The 24457-nt window shown below is 38.6% G+C and overlaps 1 protein-coding gene across 1 annotated transcript in view; it reads right to left on the reverse strand.

Annotated features, from left to right (window-relative positions):
* LOC311200658 (rho GTPase-activating protein 8-like) overlaps positions 1-17868 on the reverse strand; it is a 55395-nt gene extending 37527 nt beyond the window's left edge. The window contains exons 1-4 of the mRNA XM_084274944.1: positions 17779-17868; positions 15001-15138; positions 6136-6223; positions 3341-3472 (exon numbers count right to left, since the gene is read on the reverse strand). Coding sequence (XP_084131070.1) covers positions 3341-3472; positions 6136-6223; positions 15001-15138; positions 17779-17815 — 395 coding nt within the window. The 5' untranslated portion in view covers positions 17816-17868. The remainder of the gene's footprint in view (positions 1-3340; positions 3473-6135; positions 6224-15000; positions 15139-17778) is intronic.
* Positions 17869-24457: the final 6589 nt, after the last annotated feature.

A 24457-nucleotide genomic window follows, 5' to 3' on the forward strand; every position in this document is an offset into this window, starting at 1 on the left:
TGAATATCATAGACTGTAGAACTGAATAGCTACAACTGAATGGGAGGTATTATTACAGGAAAATTATTCAGCATGTTTTTCAGATATATTAAAAAGACCTAATTCAATAGAAACTGCATGTAAAATGAAAAAAAAAAAGCAAACCCAATTTTTAAAAATGGTTAGTTTTGATAACACAATAGTAGGCCAAGATAAAGCTATTACATTCTTAACCAATGTCTGCTGTGCCACCCATTTACTACCAGGGGGACAGAAAGGAAATTGGGCAACTTGGGGAAAAAAAAAAAATAAAAATCAAAGAACCTACAAAAAATTAACTTTCCTTAGTCTCCCTTTACTTTCTGCTTGGAGAAATTTCTACATTTTCAGATGTAAAATTTACACCTCATCTCTTTTTTTTTTTTTTTTACCTCTACTTTTGCCTTGTTTTTCTAGCAATTAGTAAAAGGTGAAGCTAACTGCAGGCTGGATTACACTGGATGGCCCCCTTTGTATGAAACAAAACCCCTCTCCATTATAGTATTGCTTGATTCTACAGTGTCATATCAAGATACATACACAATAGATTCTAGTAGGCAGCAACTGAAATGAAAACCAGGCTGCACAAAAAATACTTTGTTTTTATTCTATGTTACTACAAAATGAAACTGAGAAACGCATAATGAAATATCCTGGGTTTATATAAAGAATTCTTGCCTATTACTTTGCCAAGTTTTCTTCCCAGTAGGAAATGCTCCTCCCACCTGTTCACCATTCATTGTAAGAAAAACACTGATCATGGAAAAAAGTGATCATGAACTCCTAAGAAAAAACTTCTCGTACTAGGTTAGGGTAAGAGGGCAAAAGGAATCAACTCAGCAATTACAAACAGTTCCTACTTTGGGGTTTAAATGGGCCCCATACATCTTGAAACGGAAAAGGCATTGTTTTCACAACGCCACTACCATACAGTAGCAAACAGCCATCCCTCTGCAAGTGGCACCAACTGTGGTTAAGAACACAAGACCAACATGAAAAACTAACATGCAAAACACTCGACTTGCTTTGCTGAACTTTCCATTTTAAGCTTGTTTTGTACCTTGAAGCAGTGGGCATAAGCCATCGCTCCTGTGGAAACTCACGTATTTCATGGTTTCCTAGATGACAATTAAATGCCCGCAAGACTTTACTGAGCGTCTGCTGTAGACTTTCAAAGCCAGATCTATTCTTTTGAACCTCTTCCGATTGAACATTTGCTTTCATGGTGCTAGCTAATTACAATCATCCCTTGTAGTCTCCTTTGGACCCTCTTTCCTTTGACCCCCCAAAATACACACACACAGAAGACGTCTGAAAGGTGCTTTTTCATATTTCCCTCTGGCTAGTACAGTGGAACATGGGTGTTGGGCTGTGAACAGTGCTTCAAGCTTCTCAGTGACAGTATGCTAAAAAGTCCCATCTGTGAATAAAGTGATGGGAGTACAGTTGCCTGGTTTTGCCCAGCTACTTGGCCTTCTTTCTTTCTCTTTGCTTCTCCTGCTTTCTGGGTTGGGAGGGGGAATGGAGAAAACAGGTTTCTGGCACAAAAGAGAGTTACTTTGTACACTTGAGATGTATGCATGCCAGAAGGCAACAAAACTGAAGAAGATATTGCCCACATACTGCCTCTCCCCTGGAGCAACTATAAATCTAGCTTGGGATTCTTCTGTAAGGATAATAATATGCTAGGGTAAGCTTCAAACTCCATACAGTGCTGTATTTTCAGGAATTGTCTGTACACAGCAAAAATAGTATCATAGTCCAAATCTCTGATCTAATAAAAATTTTCAGAGAACTTTAGCCTTTCTTCTCCCTTACCCAATCCCAGGAAAAACAGATCCATTGTACTAACCATATTCAGAAACCTAATAGCAAAAAAGCCCCAAAACCAAAAAACAAACCCCAAGCTTTCACAGCCTGTTGCCAAGTAAAGTGCAGCGTACCTCATGAAAACAGTTAGATTAACAGCTGCCTGCTGCAGCTCTGAGGGCTGCTATGCACAACCTCATCATATTGCTTAGTAAGATTTAGAGTTTCAGGAGGTTACCGGGTGAGACTCAAAAGACTCTTGAGCTCTGCCACTAGACCACTAAGGGGTGTTGTGTACATCCCAACTTAGACTTTCAAAGAAGGGTGTGTAATCCTATGAAAAAGGTCAGGTGCTGATCTCTCTTTGGTGACCAGTGACAGAACCAGAGGAAACGGTATGAAGCTGGAGAGGATTAGGTTGGATATTATGAAAAAGTTCTTTACTGAGAACATGGTCAGGCACTGGCACAGGCTCCCCAGGGAAGGGGTCACAGCACCGAGATTGTCTGAGTTCAAGAAGCATCAGGACAATGCACTCAGTCCCATGCTCCAACCAGTCCGGCCCTGTGTGAAGCTGGAAGTTGGACTCAATGATCCTTATGGTTCCCTTCCAACTCAGGGGATTCTATGGTTCTATGACTTATGTCTCAGTCTAGACTAGAAACACCCAATAATCTTTTTTTGGTGGTCTCTTTCATAAGATTTCCTTTTTGTTCCAGCTCCAAAACTGGAAAAAAATCAGACATATATGATCCAAAATGCACATGTACATAGACCCTCACTATCAGGAAATTGCTATTTGTGTGTATTTCTGCTTTCAGTCACGCTGTCCTCTGAGGCCAACTTACAAACAAGTAGATCAAGTATCAACTTGCAAACAAGACTAACTGACTTCACCAGGAGCTTTAAGCTCCACTGGTAAGTGTGCATTTTCAGAGTATAAACATCAGAACTTTAGTTTACACTGTTAAAATGTTATTTATCTAGGAGCTTTGGCCTCCACTACACCCTAACCAGCTAAAGCCTGAAGCCATGAACTATAACCATTCTTACTTTAAAGGCCAGGCACGTACAAGGACTTCAAGGCTTTACATATAACAACCAAGGCACAAGGGTTGAGAGATACACATGGACTGTTAAAAACTAATCTTTCCTTTTTTGCATACAGCCTAGCCTTGGGATGATCAAAGGTTCAAAGGCAACTCTGAGATAATCAAGAACAATGGCTCCTAAGTTGTCATGAGAATCTTGTTAAATAGCACACTGAACAGGGAAGGGCTCTTGGGTTTGTTCCCAAGGGGTTTTATACTTTTGGATAACCACTCAGGCCATTCCCCAGTACTGCACAGAAGACACTTTCAAGAGAGCCAACAATACCGATAGCATTACAAGAGTCTGCAGTGGCAAAATGAACTCCGTTAGCTGCAAGCGGATCAGGAATGACACGCTTCCTTCATGGAATTTACGGGCATTACATAACCGGAAGAGTAAAACAAATATTTTGGAGACATACTTCCTGTCAAACTCTTTGTAGGCTGTTTGTAACCATTTCAGAGATGGTTTGTTCAGACTCTTCAGTCCATAGTGAAAGTAGACAACGGTATAATCATTCTCTACATACTGGTCCAGGGTATACTTTAAGTACCTGAGGAAAAAGATAACATTTTGGGTTTATGACAGTTTACAGGATGAGAGGTTTAGAGCAGTAACTAAGAGAGAAAATGTGCTATTTTTACACAGAATGCTAGCGACTGCAAATTCATGTCTCTATTTAATCTCAACAATTTCATCTTGCTCTAGTGACGATACTGCCAATAATTCCACATCACTGCAAAGCCTGAAATTCGAAAGAATTTATTTAGTGACAAAAACTATAGTGCTCATGAATCATTAACAGATGAAGACAATATGGGACAGTTTTTTTCCAATAAATTTTTTTAAGGATGCTTTTAAGTGATAGTGACTTCTATTTTGCTTTCTTCTGGGCTTTATAAATTCCTTCCTTTTAGCCAAGCTATGTCATTTAGATTTTTCAAAATAATAAAGAATAAATCTTGGGTTCTCCTAATTTAAAACTTTTTAAATTCTTGAAAAATCCATTAGCTCTAATTACTCCCAATTACAACTTGTTACTGTAAACTGTTTTCTTGCATAAATTTGCCTTTCACTTGTTTGTATTGTGGAGACAGAGTTAATAGATCATTTCCCTTAAAACTAATTTAAAGAGCTATACTACTTATCCCATCTTGAAATAATTCTGGCACGTTTTATAAGCAGATTTCTGCATGTTCATTCTTTTACGGTATAGCTTAAGATGCTTTTCTCTTCCCTTTCTCCTACAATTGAGAGCACTGTAGAGCCTATTACACAGCTCAATGATTCAAATAAAGCAATGATGGAGGAGTACAATCTGGCCTCATCTCTTGCTGTGTCAGATTTCAACTTTCTCATGTCATTCTCAATGCTACCTTGTTATTCTGCGACAGAACCCCAGCTATTGCTCTTAATTGTATATATGTGATTTTCATTCAGTAGAATAGTTCCGTGTGCCATTTATTAGGCTGTGGCTATCTGCAAGTATCAAGGCCATTTTGACTATCCACCTTTCCATGGAAAAGCACAACCTTTACTGGTACACTCTACGTCCACAGTCTCGTTTATCTGCTTATTCCCTCAGCACACTGTAAATCTTACGACTGCGAATAGTCTGGGACAAGGACAGCCAGTGCAACTACTACAACACTGTTTTGATCTGTGACTTAACTGTTAAAAGTATTTTAATGGAACAAGTAGAGGTAACAGCCATACAAGACTTTAAGAGTTTGAAAAAATACATCCAAACAGATACTCTTACATGCAGAGTGCCTCATGTTTTATTTTACAGAATGTAAATGCCTTGGCATGCTGCATACAGGAAAGCCTGTACTTCTAAAAATAATTGAGAGAATTTTGTGGGCATAAAATAACCAGTATTTTTGTACAGTCACATACCCATTCCATTGCTGTAACAGAATTGTAGGGACACTAGAAAACCATTGCCAAATCAATTAAGTGATTTCATCACAAAACACCTACCATCTGGGCCTACTCTGTATTTTTTTCCCTCAGTACTCAACATCTGGGTCTAGCTACTCACAAGCAGACAGCTACACTGCTAGCTTCACACTCAGACACCTGCTTTCAGTTCTCTCTTCACACAGCCTTTACAAGTGAATTTGATATGGGCTCAGATACAGGAAAACAGGTAAATATTCAGGTCCATAGGAATGTGAGGGCTGGAAATCATAGTTTCATCAAGGTGCCTCCTCACAGACCTCAGGAGGGTTTATCACATCTGGTGGCACCACAACTTGCCACTGTCCTTTATTTGGCATCTCCTATTAATCGGTGCACAGTGAGGACTGATCGATGAGGCTCTTCCTCTCAGGTGTTAACTCTCTATGGTACACAGGAAGCTTTGGCTTAAGGCTGTGGAAATATCCCAGCTGCTAAGAGATGGGTCTTGAAGCAACATGGTTTCAAAAATGCCTCTTAAATAACCTACCTTCTAATCACTGTTTCTGAAAAGTTGAGGTAACGGTACTTTGGTCCTTTCCAAAGGTGGTAAGTACTGATGGATGAAAGGTGCTCAAATGTTTTGGCAATGGAGGCTGTACAAGAACTCCAAATAGTCTTAAAATGTTTAATAAAGACAGGACTCTCATGGCAGAATAGGTTGCCTTGTAGTGGCAAACTATAAGGCAGAAACATCCTGGCACCTTGCTGCAGCAAATTTGTATGTAAGAATGTTGTGATTTTACATATTCAAAGTGACATACCTATGAAAATGTTAAGCATAATATACTGTATGCAATGCAGATATTTTTTTTATAAAAAGAGGAAAACCACTAAGAGGTAAATAACTAAGCAACTCTCTTGCTGAGTGATTTAGGGGATACAGTATAGCAAACTAAGGCAAACACTCCGATTCATGAGAACATATGTAGGGGCCACTAAAATATTAGAATTTCTCTTCCAGTGCTCCTCATTATAAATTTATTTTTTTTAATACTATCAGAGTTCAAGAAATCAAGACAAGAAGTTAATTTCAGTACACAGTAAATTGCTTCATCTAGTCAAGATTCCAGGTGAGGTAACTGTCAATTTCATTAACATCTCATTCACGTAATATTAACACTAGTAGGTCTTGCCTGCTTTTTTCCCTTCACTCTCTGTCCCCTGCTTCTCCTCTCTGAAAGCTCATTCACCTGGAAAGAAGCCAGCAGAAGATCACAGGCAAAATGTAAAGTAGTCCATAGAGGAACTTACTCCAGCAACCTGGTGTGATTGAGCTGATGGGAAGGGGGCATACGGCAGCAACTGAAGGTAATCACCTTCCTTCCAGAGTTGTCATCACCTAGAGAACAAAACAGTAAAGACAACACTCATTTACTTATGCTGTGGGACCTCAGTGACCTGAAGGCATGGCTTGTACCTTCTGATATGTGGGATTACTTCTGTATCTCCCATCATTACTCAAAACACAATGTGAAACTTCACTAGCAAGTCACATGTTGCCTACAGAAAGTGGTTTGGCCTCTGCTGCAGTGAAATGAAGCAGCTGCTGGGCAACAGAGGAAGCCCAGCTGAGAAAAGTCCTATTCAAAGATGGGTGATACAGCTCAGCTCCTGGTCCTGCAGCATTCAGGCATGTAAGAAAATAGGCCTGCTTTCCCTAGTAGTCTTGGTGGTGGCATGTTTTCAAACTCTTCATGCCTTATTTCTGGAATTTGTAAGAATACCACGATGTCTACAAGTACATTGGGCATCTGCTTTGACACACATTAGGGTTTTTTAGATATTCTCTCTAGTTGTGTTATTTCCCTTTCACTCCTAATTAAGTAAGTATCTGTAAGGAATAAAGACACACAAAAAGTAGTAAAGTGGGGGAAGTTAAATCTGTAATGGAGTCACTTAATGAATAAATAAAATCCTAGCAGCATTTTATGAAAACCGGGTAGAACAGCTTCAGACCACTTCTTAAGCTGTTCTGATTTGTATTACTGACACTAGTTCAAACTACACGACCTGAACACACAGAACACTTGCCAGCTTTGCAAGCACACATTTTCCATGAAAACCCACCACCAATAGTATTTTGCTTTTCTTCATTAAACTCGGAAAGAGGAGGCTGTCTTCACCTGACAGATTCCATGCTAAGAAAAAGAAAAATTCCTGTGTTTGCTTAGTCCTGTTCCTACCTAGTTGTGGCTCAATGGTACTTACAGAGGCCATGATGGGACAGCACCTATTTAAATCCATTCTATTTTAGGTGCAGAAAGAGGAAAGGAAGAGGTGAGATTAACACCTAATGACTTATTGTGTATGACCATGGAGTGGGAGACATTTTTTGTGTTATCAGTACCAAGCCTGTGTTATCACCAGGAACCATACCACATAATCCTTCCATTGACCTGTTGAGCTCTATCTTAAAAACAAGATAGGTTTTTTCTGTTTCTTGCTGCTTCTGCTCATTGCTTCAATGACCAGTAACCTGCTTTCTGGAGTCTAGAAGTTCCAGCAAGTTTGTACAAATTTGTTTGCGTGACGGTGACATCACTCAGCGGAAGCAGTGCTTCTGCTCCAGCGCTATTTACCATCTGAAAGGAGTCTCTAGACAATAATCATATCCCCTTTCAGCCTGTATTTTACTCTTTGTAAACAAGTTAGATCTTCAATCTCTTCCCTGACCCAGCTATTCTCTACATTGCTCCAGTCTGAATACATCTTTCCTAACCACAGGTGACAAGAGTTAGACAACACATTGCAAATAAACATCACATACAAGACTTAAAAAGATTTCCTAATAATATCAACATCACTGCCTTCACTGAAAGCCAAGATGAACTATTAATGTAGTTTGACAGCCATAGCTGGACTATCTCTGATGGCTATCCTGCTCTTATTTCGCAGAAGATCACTTCTCTCTTATTTATGACCAAAGAACCTTCTGCTATTTGCTTTAACATCCTTTAAAGATCTAACTCACCTCGAATTTTAGTAATTATCACTTTAGTCCTGTAGAGTTTGACTTCCAAAACACAGCTTTCTCTGCTGGCTGCTTCTTTCTTCCTTCTCTGTTTGGCTGTCTGCTTATTTTTATTATCTTTCTCACAGATGTGTTTTCATCCCACAAGGCCTGGTGTCCCTTCCCATGTTAAAAATAAATTCTGACTCCTGGGTTAAGGAGGGTGCTTGAGCACCACTAAGGGAAGAATATATGCAACACCACCATTGTATGTACTCAGGCATGTCTGCATATTGTTCTTAAACAGACAATAATTTATTTCCTGAAGTTATTTTAAAGTGTCTTATTTGATATTCTTAGAGTACATATAAAGGCATTATAATGACATGCATTAATATGAATGAAGAACAAAAATTAGATTAAAACATTAATAAAAGATTATTCTCTAAATCACGACTTGTTTGTGAAAAGAATGATGTGTTACAATGCACTGTAGAACATTAAATTTTTAGAGACAATTTTTATGAGCAAAATAATTCTAAGAGAGGTTTCCAGTTCAATTACTAAATGAGTCACTAATTGTTACTGTTGGTCACATCTGACTGCTTGAATTAAAAGCCAGAAAAAATAACCAGCTTTGTAAAAGACTGGAGACACACTCAGAACATAAACATAATTGCCCAGATTCAATAATGGGAAAACTGAGGCAGGGAAACTTCCTCAAAATTATCAGCAGAGCAAAGCACCTTGTTCTCCCACCCTACACTACCCCACAAGCAACAAGAGTAACCCAGAAAAGGTGACCGAGAACATCAACTCTTTTAAAAATAAATAAAGCAATGCCAGCTTCCTCCTAATGATGACAATTAATGAATAAGCTGTTAGGTCTTCACAGGCATCAATAATGTTGTGAACAACATCAGGTTTTAACATGACATGTTAAGGGCTGATGAACACAGAAGCAGGCTTCCCTTGCCCTCCTTGAGAAAGGCTGGGACTGAGCACCTTGGGAAATTCCCATCACATTTACACACTTTGAATCCCATGACCTCGAGGATAGAATTTTTACCCAAACATGAATGTGCAGTTTGAATGGTAAAGTGGGGAGTGGGAGTTATGTGCCCATTCAAAGGAGAGTGCAACTGGAAGCATGTGGATTTTAAGTCAACACAAAGTATATTTTTATTCCACAAAGCCCCTGTTTCCCTATTACTTATTACCTATTACCTATTACAAGTTAGAACTGAAAGATGCCTCATTCTCTACAGGGGACAAGGCAAAAACAAAGTGCAACTTTAGTTTTGCTCCTTGATGTTGACAACAAGCTGATGATAACACCAAGCTAAGTGACGAGGATAATGTGCCAGAGGGATAGGATGCCATCTAGAGGGACCTTGACAGGCTGGAGAAGTGGGTCCAGATTAACCTCATGAGGTTCAACAAAGCCAAGTGCAGGGTCCTGCACCTGTGTTGGGACAATCCCTATTATCCATACAGGTTAGGAGATGGTATGCTAGAAAGCAGCCCTGAGGAAAAAGACTTGGAGGTCCTCATGGATGAAAAGCTGGACATGAGCCACCAATGGTCATGTGCAGTCCAGAAGGCCAACTGCATCCTGGGCTGCATCAAAAGAAGCGTGGCCAGAAGATTGAGAGATTCTGCCCCTCTGCTCTGGTGAGACATCATCTGGAATAGTGTGTCCATCTTTGGAGACCTCAACACAAGGACATGGACCTGTTGGAGCACATCCACGGGAGGGCCACGAAAATGATCAAAGGGCTGGAGAACCTCTCCTATGAAGACAGGCTGAGAGAGTTGGGCTTGTTCAGCTTGGAGAAGAGAAGGCTCTGGAAGGACCTTACAGCAGCCTTCCAATACCTGAAAGGTGCCTGTAAGAAAGCTGGGGAAGAACTGTTCACAAGGACATGTAGCAGTAGGATGAGGGGCAATGGTTTTAAACTAGAAAAGGGGCGATTTAGGTTGGATATTAGGAAATGAGGGAGGTGGATCACTGGAACAGGTTGCCCAGAGAGGTAGTGGAAGCCCCATCCCTGCAGATATCCATGGTCAGGCTTGATGGATGAAGATGTACTCCACTTTAAAGGCCCCTTCCAACCTAACACATTCTACGATTCTATGTCTCATTTTTAGGTCAAAACCAGTTTCATATTGACCTACTCCAATCAACAGTCCGATGTCACCAAACACTTTCAGATGAAAGCTGGTAACTTTTTCTATCCTCTCTGGAAAATGTGCCCCTTCCCTTATACTTCTGCACTGTTTTTAAGCTCCTAATATTCCAGAGGCATTCCCAAAGACTGACTTAACTGCTTGGGCATTCACACTCCTTTAGCCACCTACCTACAGTTGGTTTTGTTTTTTAAAATCCCTAGCTCAGATTCTGCCCTCATGGACAGAACCTGCATTCTCTCACCCATGGTTAGCAGGCACCTGCCTTTGGACTAGCCACATGCTATCATTCAAACACATGTCCCTGGGCAGCCTTGGGGATTGGCCATGGAGCCACTCCTGGGAGCACAGCAGGGTGACGCCAGCCTCCGTCCTCTGTGCTTGGTGAGTAAAGTGGGGTGTGTGGAGTCAGCTGTCCAGAATGAGATTTATGCACGTTAAAACACAAGCTATCTGCTGAGGTTTTCTTTGTCTGGATTTCACTGAAACAGGTATGAATCATGCATGGCTTCTGATACCAAACTTTGCAGTAGAAAACAAACAAACAAAAAGTCACAGCTAAGACACAGGGAAGGGCAAAGGGGAAAGGATATTGTTCTACTTTTTAATTAAGAATTTGGATGGCACAGCACTTCCTAACTGCTTCTGGAAAATGAAAAGTTTCTTTCTAATGATACAGCTCATTCTACTTCACAAATGAGATCTTTCGAATGCTGTAATTTTAGCATGACTTAAGACCCTTTTTTTTGATGATACTAAACAATACTATTCTTATAAGTGAAAAGTGAAATATCCTATCACTTCGCTGCAGCTTGTCATTATCACACTACAGCAAAGGGAGATCTTAAGTGAACAGAAGTTTTGCCATTGGTTTCAGTGGGAGTAGAAGCAGGTTCAAAATCCAGGGGACCTGCCACAACAGTGAAAACACTTGCTCACACATTTGCTTCTTTCATGGTATTTTAGCAAGAGAAAGCGAGCCTGGACCTCAATTAGACTAAGTTAAATGGCAAGACAAACTCTGCTTCCAAGCCTCCTCCTACTCTCTACAACTCAGGGAAATATGGTGTCACAAAATAAATATAATAAATAAACATAATCTTTAAACCCTGTTCTTTCCTGTGGCACTGCAATCTAGAAACCATAGATCTGCTCCTGAAGTTAGCAAAGCTGTCACTGAGATGAACTAGAAATTATTAGAACTTGTGTCTTAGGGTTATTAGGTAATTCCCTAGAGTTTCTCCTTACATGTTACAAACACTAAATTACAACTTTACCTTTCACAGTCTTATCTACATAATACTATTCTAATCAGTTTCTTATGCACTCGTTCAAAATCAGAAAGGGGCATGAAATCTACTGGATCTTGGAGAAAAATAGTCTCTACAAAGACCCATGATGGATAGCTGGTATCTTTATAACTAGAAAAGCAATAAGAGGCTAAGAAGGGAAATGCTGGTTTAAAACAGCGATGGACTTTGATTCCATCAGAAAGTTTTATCTAAGATATAAAAGGATGTCAGTGTCAGTTCATGGAAACACAATCATCAGAGACAGTCCTCCTAAATAAGGATATATTCAAAAAAAGGTACTGCAAAACATTGTCAGCAATCACAGAAGCAAACTACAGAAAATAAGGAAGACTGATGCATCATATATCCTCATATGTCTCTTTCTTTTTGCCACTAAGATAATCTGGAGTTTCTTTTTAGGCAACAGATTGAAATTTCTCCTTCAAAATAGAAATAAAAAGAACAAGCATTACAGCACTGTTGCATTTACATATCCTTAGTTAGCTACACACTGGTATTAGTGACATAAATCAGTCATTAATAAAGAATTACTAAGGCTTGCTTTTTTTAAAATGTTCTGTATTCTTATCTAAATAATTTTAGTTCCATGCTATATGAATACACCTTGAAAAAAATAATCTCCTTTGCATACAGTCAAAGCAGTTGTTACTGAAAGCAGGTAGGGATAGTTTAATCTGTGAGACACAAGAGGGAATTTTAGATTTTTTTTTTTTAATATCAAGGGTTGGAAACAACATCACTGTAAGAGATGGATAAATTACTGCAAATATTTTCACCTGAATTCTTTCTTTTTCTTCAATCATTTCAAACACTACATCTCATTATCTTTCAATCATAGAATTAAAACTGAGGATGCAGCTTTCAGAATGGCTTTAAAGCAGCTGTTCCAAACACTGAAAGTATACTTTGTCTTATTCAAAGAGATTACTAAAACCATTATAAACCAGGTACAAATAATTTAAAAACTATTTGTTTCAAAAGGAACTGGCCTCTTCCAAGATGGGAGGGTGATCTGAAGAGCTTTTGTCTTTCTCTCAGCCTTTTCTCACTTGAATCTAAACCCAGAAAACTCTCAAACCTGACTCTACACCAGTTAACACTAGGGATAGAGAGGTCTCATTCTGTGGAGGTGAAGCATGTCTTCAGGTCAATATTTCACCTTCCTTGTGCTCTGCATATCTATGCACATCACTGCATTCTCTTCTTACATCCCACCACCAGAGCTGGTTTAGAGAGACTGCCCTCTGAAACACAGCTCCTGGCTTGTGCTTTGCATGTAAATTGTCCAGGAGACTTCCAAAACCCCATCATCCATTTCTGACTGAAATGGCAGCTAAAGTCATTCTTTTCTGAGCTTAATCAATGGCTAGTGGACCTTTCACCTCCAGACAAAAGACTACACTATTAAGGTCTAAACCATTAGAGATAATCCAACATTACAACCAAGATTATCCTGTGAATACCTCCATTTGCTTTGAATTTAAGCTAGGAGTACAGCTAAAGTTTGGACTTTATTCCAAGCAAATACTGATACAGAGCAAGTTACAAGATGAAACTATGGAAGCTACAGGTGGGTCTGTTTAAAAACCACTGTGGCTTTTGATCCACCATACTGAAGCACATTCCTATACCTTAACACAGCAATAAAGAAAATGCATACAATGAGGCCAGGTGGGACTGCTCAGGAAAGGGCAGGCTGGTTATCATTCTGTCCCCACCACATGGCCTCTGGTTCACAAATGGGAAAAGTGTGAATTTTTTAAAAGGAGCTGCACCAGTTCTATTTCATCTTCTCATTCCAAAATTTCCCCCTTTTTTGAGTTCCCTCACCATTTTAACTCTTCCTAGTCAAAAAACCCAGAGTCCTTCTGACACTACAAAGAGTTAAAGGTTTTGTTTGCCTTGGTAGTAAGTAAACTTTTTTTTTTTAAATGAACAAGGACTGTCTTCTTGGTCAGTCAAGAACTTTCTACAATTGCCAACTTATCCCCTCTTCCCCAGTCTAGAGAGACGAAGAGCTTTGCATAAGGGCACACTCAGGGGTTTCAGCTCATCTCCCAGCAGCTCTGCCCACAGCTGTAAAAGTGATGATGGTTCTTCCAAGGGAAATAAACACACAAGGCATCTTTACAATTAACATCAGCTAAAACAGACAAATTCCAAGTGCTTATAACTACCAAGGCAGCTTTGAGTGAATTGAGAACAAGGAACAACAACAAACATTTACTAAATAGCTGTGCACGATTAAAATTGAAGCAGTAAATATATTCACCATCACAATTCAATGTGGAGTATACTAATAGGAGGAAAAAAAAAAAAAGCTTGAAGATCTCCATTAAAGCATTTTCAAGAAGCACTGTCTAGTACCACAGAAGGAAAAGGTTCTCAGGTGGACAGTTACAGTGACTCTGGTGTATCCAGTGTGTCTGTTAGCACATCTATCTCAGTTTTTCAGTTTTATTTCAATAGTTTCATTAATAACTTTATCTTGGTATTTTTCCCACATCCCAAAACTGGTGCTCAAGTGAGAAACATCCTAGTGGGTTAACAGGTAGCTTCTGAATCATAAGAATGTGCATCTCTTACTGCTTTATGGATTTCAGTCTTATTTTTGCAGGGTTCAAAGAAGGTAAAAGCTAACTACTATTCTGTATATAATTAGCTCCAAAAAACAGAAATTAAATATGGGTAAAATTCTCCTTCTGCTATAATTGGAAGTCAAATTACCATGGATTTCACTGTCCTAGTCAATTATACCTTGCTAAAGGACTGGTTTTGCTGAAGTTCATATTCACCTGGATGACACTGTTTATGGCTCAAATTCAGGAAGTTACGAATGTATATAACCTGAATTAATCATTTTCCTGCAAAATCAAAATCCAGGTTCAGCAAGTATGAAGGACAAGAAGTACGTGCAACGCAACACAGTCTTAGACTTCATTAGGACAAGCAGTGCTAAATACCGCTATTTGTTTCTTACTGTACATCTCTCCAGTGCAGGATCGTGGTTATCAATGCGATTTTAACAAGCACATTGATGCCAAAAATAAGCCAAAGGGAAAATATATACGAAGCATACTTCAAAGAGGTGCTTTGATATCATAAATATGCCCATGTGTCTTATATGTTGCCATAATGTTTTAAGAATCAGAAACTGTTAATTATAATGATCCAATACTCTCGTACGCTATGTACCCACAGCTTCTCTCCATGTCACAACAGAAAGTCGTGTGATAAATGCTGTTAGTATTTACATCAACAGCTTCCTTTCTGCCTTTTATTAGTTTTTATACAGTAACCCATATCTCTTCACAGTTGCACGCCCTTTCCAGGGCAGAGTAGAAAAATGATGATGTGTAGCTACACAACACTTCAGGTTATTCAGTAAACAAAACATCTTATCACTGAAATAAAGTGAAGATCTGTTACACCCACAGTTAGGCTTTAGATTATAATATATTGCTACAGTTATATTTTAAAGCAATATTAAGCTCAAATATTCGGGTCATAATTCATCTGGCAGAAAAGCACTGAGTTCACACATTCAGCTGCTTTTCAGGATGAAGGAATCAACATGGTTCCTATGCATCACCTTGAGTAGTACACAAGAAGAATGTGGCAAGGGGTCTGTGAGCATGAAGCCGTAGTATTTTCCAAACATACCTGCTAACTGGATGATGCCATGTCTCGCCACATCATAGTAGGGGTGATTGATATTTAACTCGGGATCCTCAAGTGGTGGAGACACGTATGTTTCTTCCTGTTCTGACTGGGTATCCTCTGCTTCATCTTTCTGCAGTTCTGAAGGAGCAAGCAAGAATGTTTAAGTGCTCGTGAATAAAGAGAAACTTTTGCCTGTGACACATTATCAAAGGGTTGAAATTTAGATCAGTTGGACAAAAACACTGGTGTTTATCACCATTCATTGAAGTTTCAGATCAGTTTCTTGTTCTTTACCTTCTGTCATGTGTGGGAAAAGCAACCCTTGAATACCTCAAAGCTACCTTGACATCTTCCTTAAGATTACTATCTGATGTACTAGATCTTCAAGTTAAATCTGAAATCAGCAATTCAGTTAAAACTGAAATCAGCAATACAAGGGCAATCAATCTTGTTTCAGAGTTTTTGGGTTTGGGCTGGGTTTTTTCCCCAAAGTTTTTTTCTCTCAAATTGTTTTAAGATTCAAAAAGAGCTGATCTTAAATACATATCCAGATGAAGACAGATTTGGGGACAATTACTATCACAAACATTTCTACTCTATTTACTTGAATGGTTTTCTACAAATTGACTGGAATAATATTATGACACATTAACACACATGTGCCTTGGTAGCTTCAAACAAGAAAAGGCACAAGTAAAGAGAAAAAATAGTGTTCTGATAAGGTGCACCACCCCCTGTACATCATCCATCTCGTGCATCATTCAATCTTTAATAAAGTAGAATAAAGATTTTTATTTGTAGTGTCACTTCAAGAAGTACTTGCATATTTTGCCTTCTGGTTATCTCCATATTTCTTATGCCTTGACCCCATGCAAGGAACACTAGGGCAGAGAAATATTAAGTGTTGATTTCACCCAGATTTATGTGCCAGTAACTGATCAGTGCTAGAGAAAAACTCCTACTAAGTATTTTGGAATGGTTTCCACTCACAGGTTCCCAGTATCTTTCTATCCTATAAACAACCACATGAAAACTTTGTCTCATTTTTACTTTTAACATGATTTCTACCAAAAATGAGTTTCACAAGAATGAATAATTCCACTAGTGGCTGGGCTTTTCAAAGACAAAGAGGAGTCAGGAACATATGTACTACTTCTACATTTCTTTCTGTCTGTATTCACATTAAAGTGTCTTCAGAAAATAAATCAGTAGCCCTATATGGAAGAAAAAAAATCTGCTTTCAAGAAATATGCCATTAGATTCCTCTTCATACATACAAAAGAAACAAAATGTTTATTATAATCGCCAAAATGTGTATTTTTTCTACCATTTAAAAGCATAACATATATGAAAAAGTAAACTAACTTTAAATGGAAAAGTATTCTTTCACTTTAAAGAATGTTTTAGTCACAAGCACCAGGAAGAATACAAGCACAATGCAGTAGAAAAAATCACTTGAAGTAACAAAAAGTTGCAAAAGGGAGAAAGTAAAAGAAATAGAAACTGATACCATTTATTAGAACTCACTGAAACTTAACAGGCTTTATTAAAAGTGAAATGTATATTCAGGCTAAACATAATAGAAATGTATATGTTAACTACAGTCTTTGCTACAGAGGAAGATAGCCTAACTCTTTCTGTAAAAACAAACATTTAGCACTATGCATAAAGTTAGAGATGGTTCCAAAAGGCAGGGGTAAAGGTTTGTAAAATAAATAAATAAAAAGCTTTGAGATTTAGCAAAGGAGAGAAACAAAGTAAATACACACACCCATTTGTACTGCAGTCATTCCCAGTGACTAAAGAAATCCTAACAGCTACTTAAAAGCTAGTTTACCCTGACCTAGTAAGATAACTCTTCACCTATTCTTCCTTTTTGGTTTTCTTTTTTTAAACATGTGAGCAAGAGGACTGGAGCTCAAGAGATGATTTGCAATAAACACAAATAAAAAAGATGATTCATTGCTCCAGACTGAGGAAGACCACAGGTCCATTTTCCCCGTGCAAACGATGGAGGAGTTTATTGCCCTGCTCTGTGACCCATAGCAGAGGATCATCTGTTACTACTCACACTGTTATCACTGTTCAACACAGGCTGGGAGACAACATACTGTGCCTGATTCAGAGCTTGCCAAGGCAAAGAGGAGAGTTGCTTTCAGCAGATTTTGAATCAGGCCCTAGGAGTAAAAAGCCAGCCAGCTGCTGCTACTCAAGGTCATGATGTGGAGATATCTGAGCTAATGTAAATGACAGGGAAAGGGAGACTGGGAAGGAGGTGGGGGGCAAGCTCTGGAAGGCTCTTACTCTGTGGTTCAACCTGGCATCCTCAAAAACTCAGAGAGAGAGAAAAAAAGAAAAAAGCAACATTGATATTTCAAAATGATGAGGCCCCTAATGCCATGGTCATATTGCTCAGCTCGACTAACATCTTTGGAGATAACATGCAATACAGCAATCTCTATGCTCATTCAATACTTGTCTCTTTGGAGTAATGACTCCCATTTGTGCCACAATATGTGATGATGGTGATATTCCAATAGCCTGGAATTGCAGTAGGAACGTCTACCAATAATTCATAAAAGCTGCATGTATTAAACTAACCTTCAACCCTAATGGCTTTAATAGGGTACACATCAGTACAGTAGCTGTAACTCATATTGGATTGCTCCAAGAAGTATTACAAAATGCTGGTGAAGCCTCTCACTTACGGAAGATGGGCTATTAAATCACCTGTGAGGCTACACAGATGCCATTTGAAGTATAATAAAAGATATTTACCTATTTCAGCTAACTTCTCGTAGTCAATCTCGGACATGTTTCCCCTTAGGAACAAGCCTATGCAGATCTTGCTAACTGATTCCTGCAGGATGAAATGGTCCTTGGGTCAGTCCTAGAAAAATAAACAAAAGTAGCTGTCATCACACTATGGCATATTATACACACTACACAGATATAAAAAGAGAACAACCTACTCACCCACAAATCCCACTGCCCAGTTATTGGTGAGGAACCAGCTCATCTGCATTCAGGCATCATTTTCTTACAACACAGAGTATTAGAATAGTATTTTAAAAGAGCAATCAAATAAAGAAAACCTATGTATAATAAGAAGAATTTCAACAAACCGACCTAATTTTTTTTTCAGGGAGGTTGTTCTTCAAAATCTGTATATATTGCATGTTTTTAATGATAAACACCAGAACTGCAGATAAATTCACATCTGGAAACAACTTAAATCTTATTTTCTTTTCCTTAATTTTATTCTTCTGTTGAAGAAGATAGATACACTCCCCACCCTCACACCCAAGTCACTTATTCTATAGCAGTTCGATTACAGGAAACAGTCTCTACCCCACATGTCACATGAAAGAGCTTCATGAAAATTTCAAGTAAGCATTAACACATAAAAACCTGAAAAAAGCAGCAGTTCCTGTGCATAATCACTGCTTTTTGTCAAACCCTCCGTGGAGCGCTTTGTAAACAGAATGCTAAGTAACACACCCAAAGCGAGCATCAGGAGCAAAGAACATGATTTAGAAGATCTGCTTTCCCAAGCAGCTGCTCCAGAAGGCAAAATGAGTACTTCTCTTAAATTAAAAATCCAAACTTGGGTGTGGAGGTGAGAAATAAATGAAGCCTTTATAACCCTTTTTTTATTATTATTTAAATGAACAGACACACACCACCCTGTTTCATATCAGTTTCAAATTGGTTTCATCTAAACACATTAAATAAAAAGCAAACATGCAAATTCATGACTTGGAGGTTGAGAAAAGGCATACACAAAGATATTTGTTTTGGTTTGTTTTTTTATTGCTCCTTCAAAGCACTGAAACTTGGAAATTTTGGACCAAAAGGAGACCAATTTGCTTGCTTGCTACCGCCCACCCTGAAGATCCCAAAGCTTATGAAGGTTTAATCCAGACCCACAAGTCTGAAAGCCAGATACACCCCTTTTGTTAACCAGAGAAGAGATATATAAGTTGTTTTCTAGAAATAAAACGCATACCAACAAAGCAACTAAACATTTGGTACTACATGTGTAAACTAGAGACAGATTCTAACCAGTTAAGGCAAAGCCTATCCTTTGGGTTTATCCTTTGCATCCTAGAATATGACTACAACTCTTCAGCACTGTAGTAAAACAAGTACCCACTAACATTCTTAGAGCATCTGATATCTAATGAAAGTTTTCCATAAATTTTCAAAATATTTCACAGACCTGATACTAATGTAATTGTGACCAGAGGCAACCATGCATTTCCATAACTCACACTTCAGACAAAATACAAACATATTTCAACAACTTCAAAGATTTTCCCACACCCACCAACTATTTTATAACAATTATTTTGTTTCTTGTTGAAAATAATTTTCTTAATTTACATGACATACAGAGGGAAAAGTCCCATTAAGTTCAAAAGAGAAATTTTTGCAATTTCTTGCTGAGCAACAATTTTCATAACAAACGACAGCAATTCCAGGCCAGATATATTTAATTTCATGTTAATGCATAGCATTCAAAACGATAATCCAGTGTTCTTTTTAAACTATGATGCAAACAAAGCACTTTGTGATGGATATTCTAACCAGTAATTAATTTTTCATTATTCTTCTTCTGAGTGGTATTTAGACATTTCTAGAACTTAGAATTAGCAACTTTTTTGATGATTCCTGCTTTATTTAGAAACTAATTTGTGGCAGGTATTGTCCCAGATTCAGCTCATAAGTATTTGCTACATTACCTTATCAAGAGTACCTGTGATGGTCAGAGGTAAATGTCACTGAAGTATCTACTTTGAATAAACAAATTTTAAGCAAAAATGATTTTAAAGCAAAGTAAGGAAAGCTGTCTTTTTCTACCTTACTAAACAATTTGCTCCCAACTTTTTTTCCTTAACAAAATGTTCAAATTTGTGTTTACACCTCAGCCTCCAACTCTACTGAGTACTTCAAGCATGCCTTTCAGCTCTTTGCTGAAACTGGAACTTTACCATAATAAGATCTTCATAGCTTACTTTTCTGCTATGTTTTTAAATTTAGTTTTCAGAGAAGGACCCCATGCCAGAAAGGCACATCTGAAGGAGGCTGTGACCCCGTGGGAAGCCCATGCTGGAGCAGACTCCTGACAGGACCTGTGGCACCATGGGACACCCACACTGGAACATAGTCTGTTCCTGAAGGACTGTAGCCTGTGGAAGTGACCCGTGCTGAAGCACTGGTGAAGAACTGCATGCAGCCTGTGGGAAGGGCTTGCATTGGAGAAGGTCACGGAGGACTGTCTCCTGTGAGAGGGACCTCACACTGGAGCAGAGGAGTGTGAGGAGTCCTCCCGCTCAGGAGGGAGGAACAGCAGAGACAATGTGTGATGAACTGACCACAATGCCCATTCTCCTTTCCCCCATGACATTGCAGGGGAATGAAGTAGAGAAATCAGGAGTGAAGCTAAGCCCAGGAAGAAGGGTTGAGATTGTTTTGCCCATGACAGTAATTGCTGAGTGATCTCTCCCTGTATCTCAACCCAGGAGCCTTCTGTTATATTTTCTCTCCTCTGTGCAGCGGAGGAGGGGAGTGATAGTGTGGCTTTTAGGGGCGCCTGGCCTCCAGCCAGGGCCAACCCACTGCCAGCTACCACATGCATTCAGCCAAACTTTTAGAACAAAGAAAGCCAATGTTCCATGTATCTGATCTTCACAGACTTCATCCCAACCAAAAATTTCTCAAAGCTTTTATAAAGAAATTGGACACTATCTTCCTATTAATGTATCTTTTTACACAAGGCCTTTCCACGCTATTGAATTTTAACTGCAATTCATAAATAAAATCCTAAGTCAAAAAAACTAAGCTGTATCTTTGACACTAGAATGCTTTTCAGGTGATGTGAGCAATGAAAGTCTCATGAACTGATGGAATACCAAAAAAAACCCCACTATCTCCTTGAGTCTTCTCTTGAAGAAAAAAAAAAAAAAGATAGAATCCTACTCTATAGCATGGAATAAAAGAACAATTTCTCATTCATACTAATTGTACACTGTACTTGGAAGCAGTGGCTCCATCTAAAGAGGGCATATTTAAATCTCTCCCAAAATCTGCCAAAAAACATCTGGCTTCTGAACATCAAAGTTACTGTACAAGTGAGAGCAACTATGATGGCATTAAAACATTTGCAAATGTTTAACACACAAAGTTACTAGGAAGCTAGAAATAATTTAGATGGAATCAAACTAGAAGGGAAATGGGGAAGAAACCATCTGCCTGTTTTTCAGCTTAGTGTTCCCTTGGGGCAGCAATTAGAAAGTTTCCAGTTACTAGACAAATTTACTGTAGCACCCTCGGAAATTGATTTCCCGTTGACCGCAGCATTCTCTGTTCCTATGAGATAACATAATCTCCTTAATAGTGTTCCATGGTATGTAACACCGTTTCTAGTAAACGGTCAGATTTAGTGCCTTCCCCAACCTCACCCCACCAAAAAGGCAGTAAAAGAAAGCCCTGAATAGAGCAAAACTACAAGCCTTTCATTAATAATAGAAATTTGGAAGTGTTTTACAAAACACCACATCCTATATCCCTCCACAGGCACAGGTTATTACTTACTGACACCCTTAAAAGAGCATTACTTTCTGGAAAATAAAGGCAGTCATGCACACAGAACTGTTTGATAATGAACTCGCATCTATGGATAGTCCAAACAAAGGCAAGGGATTCCTCCCAACATTTATCAAGGCGCAGACGTCTTTGATGCCTATTCTTTTTGTTCACTCAGCTGTCAGATACGTTCTTCTTCAAATTTAAATAGCGTGGTTTCTCTTCCTTTTTTCCCTCCTAATGTTCTTGCCTTCCACTGATATTCTTTGTTACTTCTAAAAGGTGTGACAGAGCTTACTGTGTAACGGCAATCTGCAATTTACATTTTGATAGGATGAGAATTCTACATAGACCCAGTATTTGCTAAGGGGCATCGTCTACAAAACCAGGTAGAGAAGTTTCAGAAGAATATTTTATTATTTATAATACCATGGGAACTTTGCTATGGAATTTATAAACACAGCAACACATAGGATCAGTGCGTAATGAAAAAACTACTCAAAGCATCCTGGTTTACTTCCCATAGGTTATCTCCACTAAATATTTTTCCTTGGTGTGTTTCCTACACAATGTCTACCAAAACCAAAGCCTGTCTGATATCTGACAATTTATTTTCATATTCTTTACTGACCTACCTATCTTTGTTGGCAATACGTTGGTGAAAATCAGCGAGGCCATGCACAGGAAGTAACCACACAGAGGAGAGCGCCCAGGCCTGTGGTTCTTTAGGCCTCCTTTATCTTAAGGATTTATTTGGGCCTAGCTCAACTAGTTTGAAAAGCCTGCCTACCTACTCAGTGCCTCAAAACCTAGACCCATTTTTGTGACAGACTAAATAAAATCATGATTACTGTATTTCCACACAAGCAATATATGGATTAGCTTCTAAAAAGGAAACTCTGGTTCAGCAGCGGAGCAGTTGCACGCTCAAGGACGTTAACAGGAGCAGCGCAGCTGATGTCAGCGTTCCTTCTCTACTCAGCGCCTCTTCACAGACCAGCCTTTTCCTCCAGCAAGCCCCAATCTCCCAGCTGCCTCAGCTGCAGCAGCACCTAGGCCCAGCCAACTCTTCCTGTTCTTCTTGCTTCTGTTCCCACTTTTGTGCAAAATGCTGTGGGAACAGGCAACCTGAGGGAACAGAGTGCATATAGACTCACTTTAAAATACCAGTCTTTCTTAGCATTGGAGTTATTTGAGATCTGCATCACAGGTCAATGTATGGAAAATCCTTTCTTCTTTGGAGTTTCCACAGATTATCAAACCATGGAAACTTAGATTTCACTTGGCAGCAGGTAAAACAATATGAAACTGTTTTTAAAACAAGGCGGTCTCTTGCCTGCTGCAAAGACTACTCCTTCCACACTGAAAGGCAGTACAGAGTCAGCCAACAGCCTGGACTCCCACACTCTTCAAGGACAAGGCTTTGCACACAGCAAGCAAAGCTGCACAGCTGTGTCTTCAGTTTTGTACAGAACCAAAATACACTTTTCAAAACAAAAATACTACGATGCCTAGAAAAGTAAATATTCTAGTGTTACTTCCACCTATCAATATTGATGACGTGGTATTGAACCCTGAAATTCATTAAAATATAAACAGCTTTAATTCTATTAAATTTTCCATTTGGGCTCTAACCCCAAGTTAACCTTACTGCTGCAGCAAGTTCCACTAATTCTGGTGCAGTAAAGATAAATATACACAAACTCATAGAACTGGCAACATTTCTCTGCAATGTCAAAACATTTTTTAACCAAACTTTCCATGAAAAATTCATTTTCAAAGGAGAAAAGTAAGTCAGCAAACTGAAACAACAAAGAAATTGAAGGATGATGGTACAGGTTATACAGGTTAGTAAATTAATATTTACAATTAGATAATAGTTTTCTAAAAGTTTACAAAAGGTTATCAACTATGTATGAATGTTTCAATCAACTTAAAAAATATAAACACTATTCTTAAATTTCATCTCTATAAACAAATGTCCATATCACTTAATACACAAAAATATCATACTAAAATTTAAAGTAAAATATTAGAAATATTCCTACAACTGCTCAGCGCATAATTAACCTTGCACATAATATTTCTCATGGAAGAACACAAAACATGTTAAGTTGATACTTTTGCTTTTTCAGAATTAACAAAACCAGTAAAGAATTTATAGTGGTTAAAACTATCCATCTCCACAAAAAATTGCACTGTGCTGTAGCATCACTACTCTGTCCCAGAAATAACATTACAACTTACCTGGTTTTTAAGGCTAAGATGAAAAATATTGCATTGTGACAGGAGAGTAAAAATAAAAATTAGATGTATATGGCTTTAAAAAGTAGCTGAAGACTTCATCCTATTTCTATCACATTACTGTGGGGGATTTTGAACTTCTTTTCATATAATGATCAGAAGGGGCACACACAAAGGTTAATTCCTAGGATGGATTGAGACATGGCCTTGAAAATCAGAAAGAAAGGAAGACAGTCTCCCTGTCAAGAGTCTCTGTGCTCTATCATACCAAGTTACACACTGATCAAACAGCACTGATTTCTCTGAAAGCAATTTTCTACCAGGCTTATCCATTCAGCATTTGGAAAATAGGAGAACAGCATTGACTTGGCAATGGTATATATTGTCCTAAACTTGGAAAGAAGCCCAAGTTCGTGCAGCAGTCTTTTCAGTATTTAGTCCTGGATAAACATTAAAGCATTATTCTTTAATTACTCAAACCCCCAAATATGGGACTTGCTTTTTTCCTTTGGGATTTTGAAGCCACACAGAAACATGGCTTTGCTCCTCCAACTCCTGGGCCACTCAGAGCACATCTGCATTGTACATTTGAAACACAAACCATTGTACAACCAGATCCATCCAG

This window comes from Gallinula chloropus (assembly GCF_964237585.1).
Source record: "Gallinula chloropus genome assembly, chromosome: 1".
Classification (NCBI taxonomy): Eukaryota; Metazoa; Chordata; class Aves; order Gruiformes; family Rallidae; genus Gallinula; species Gallinula chloropus.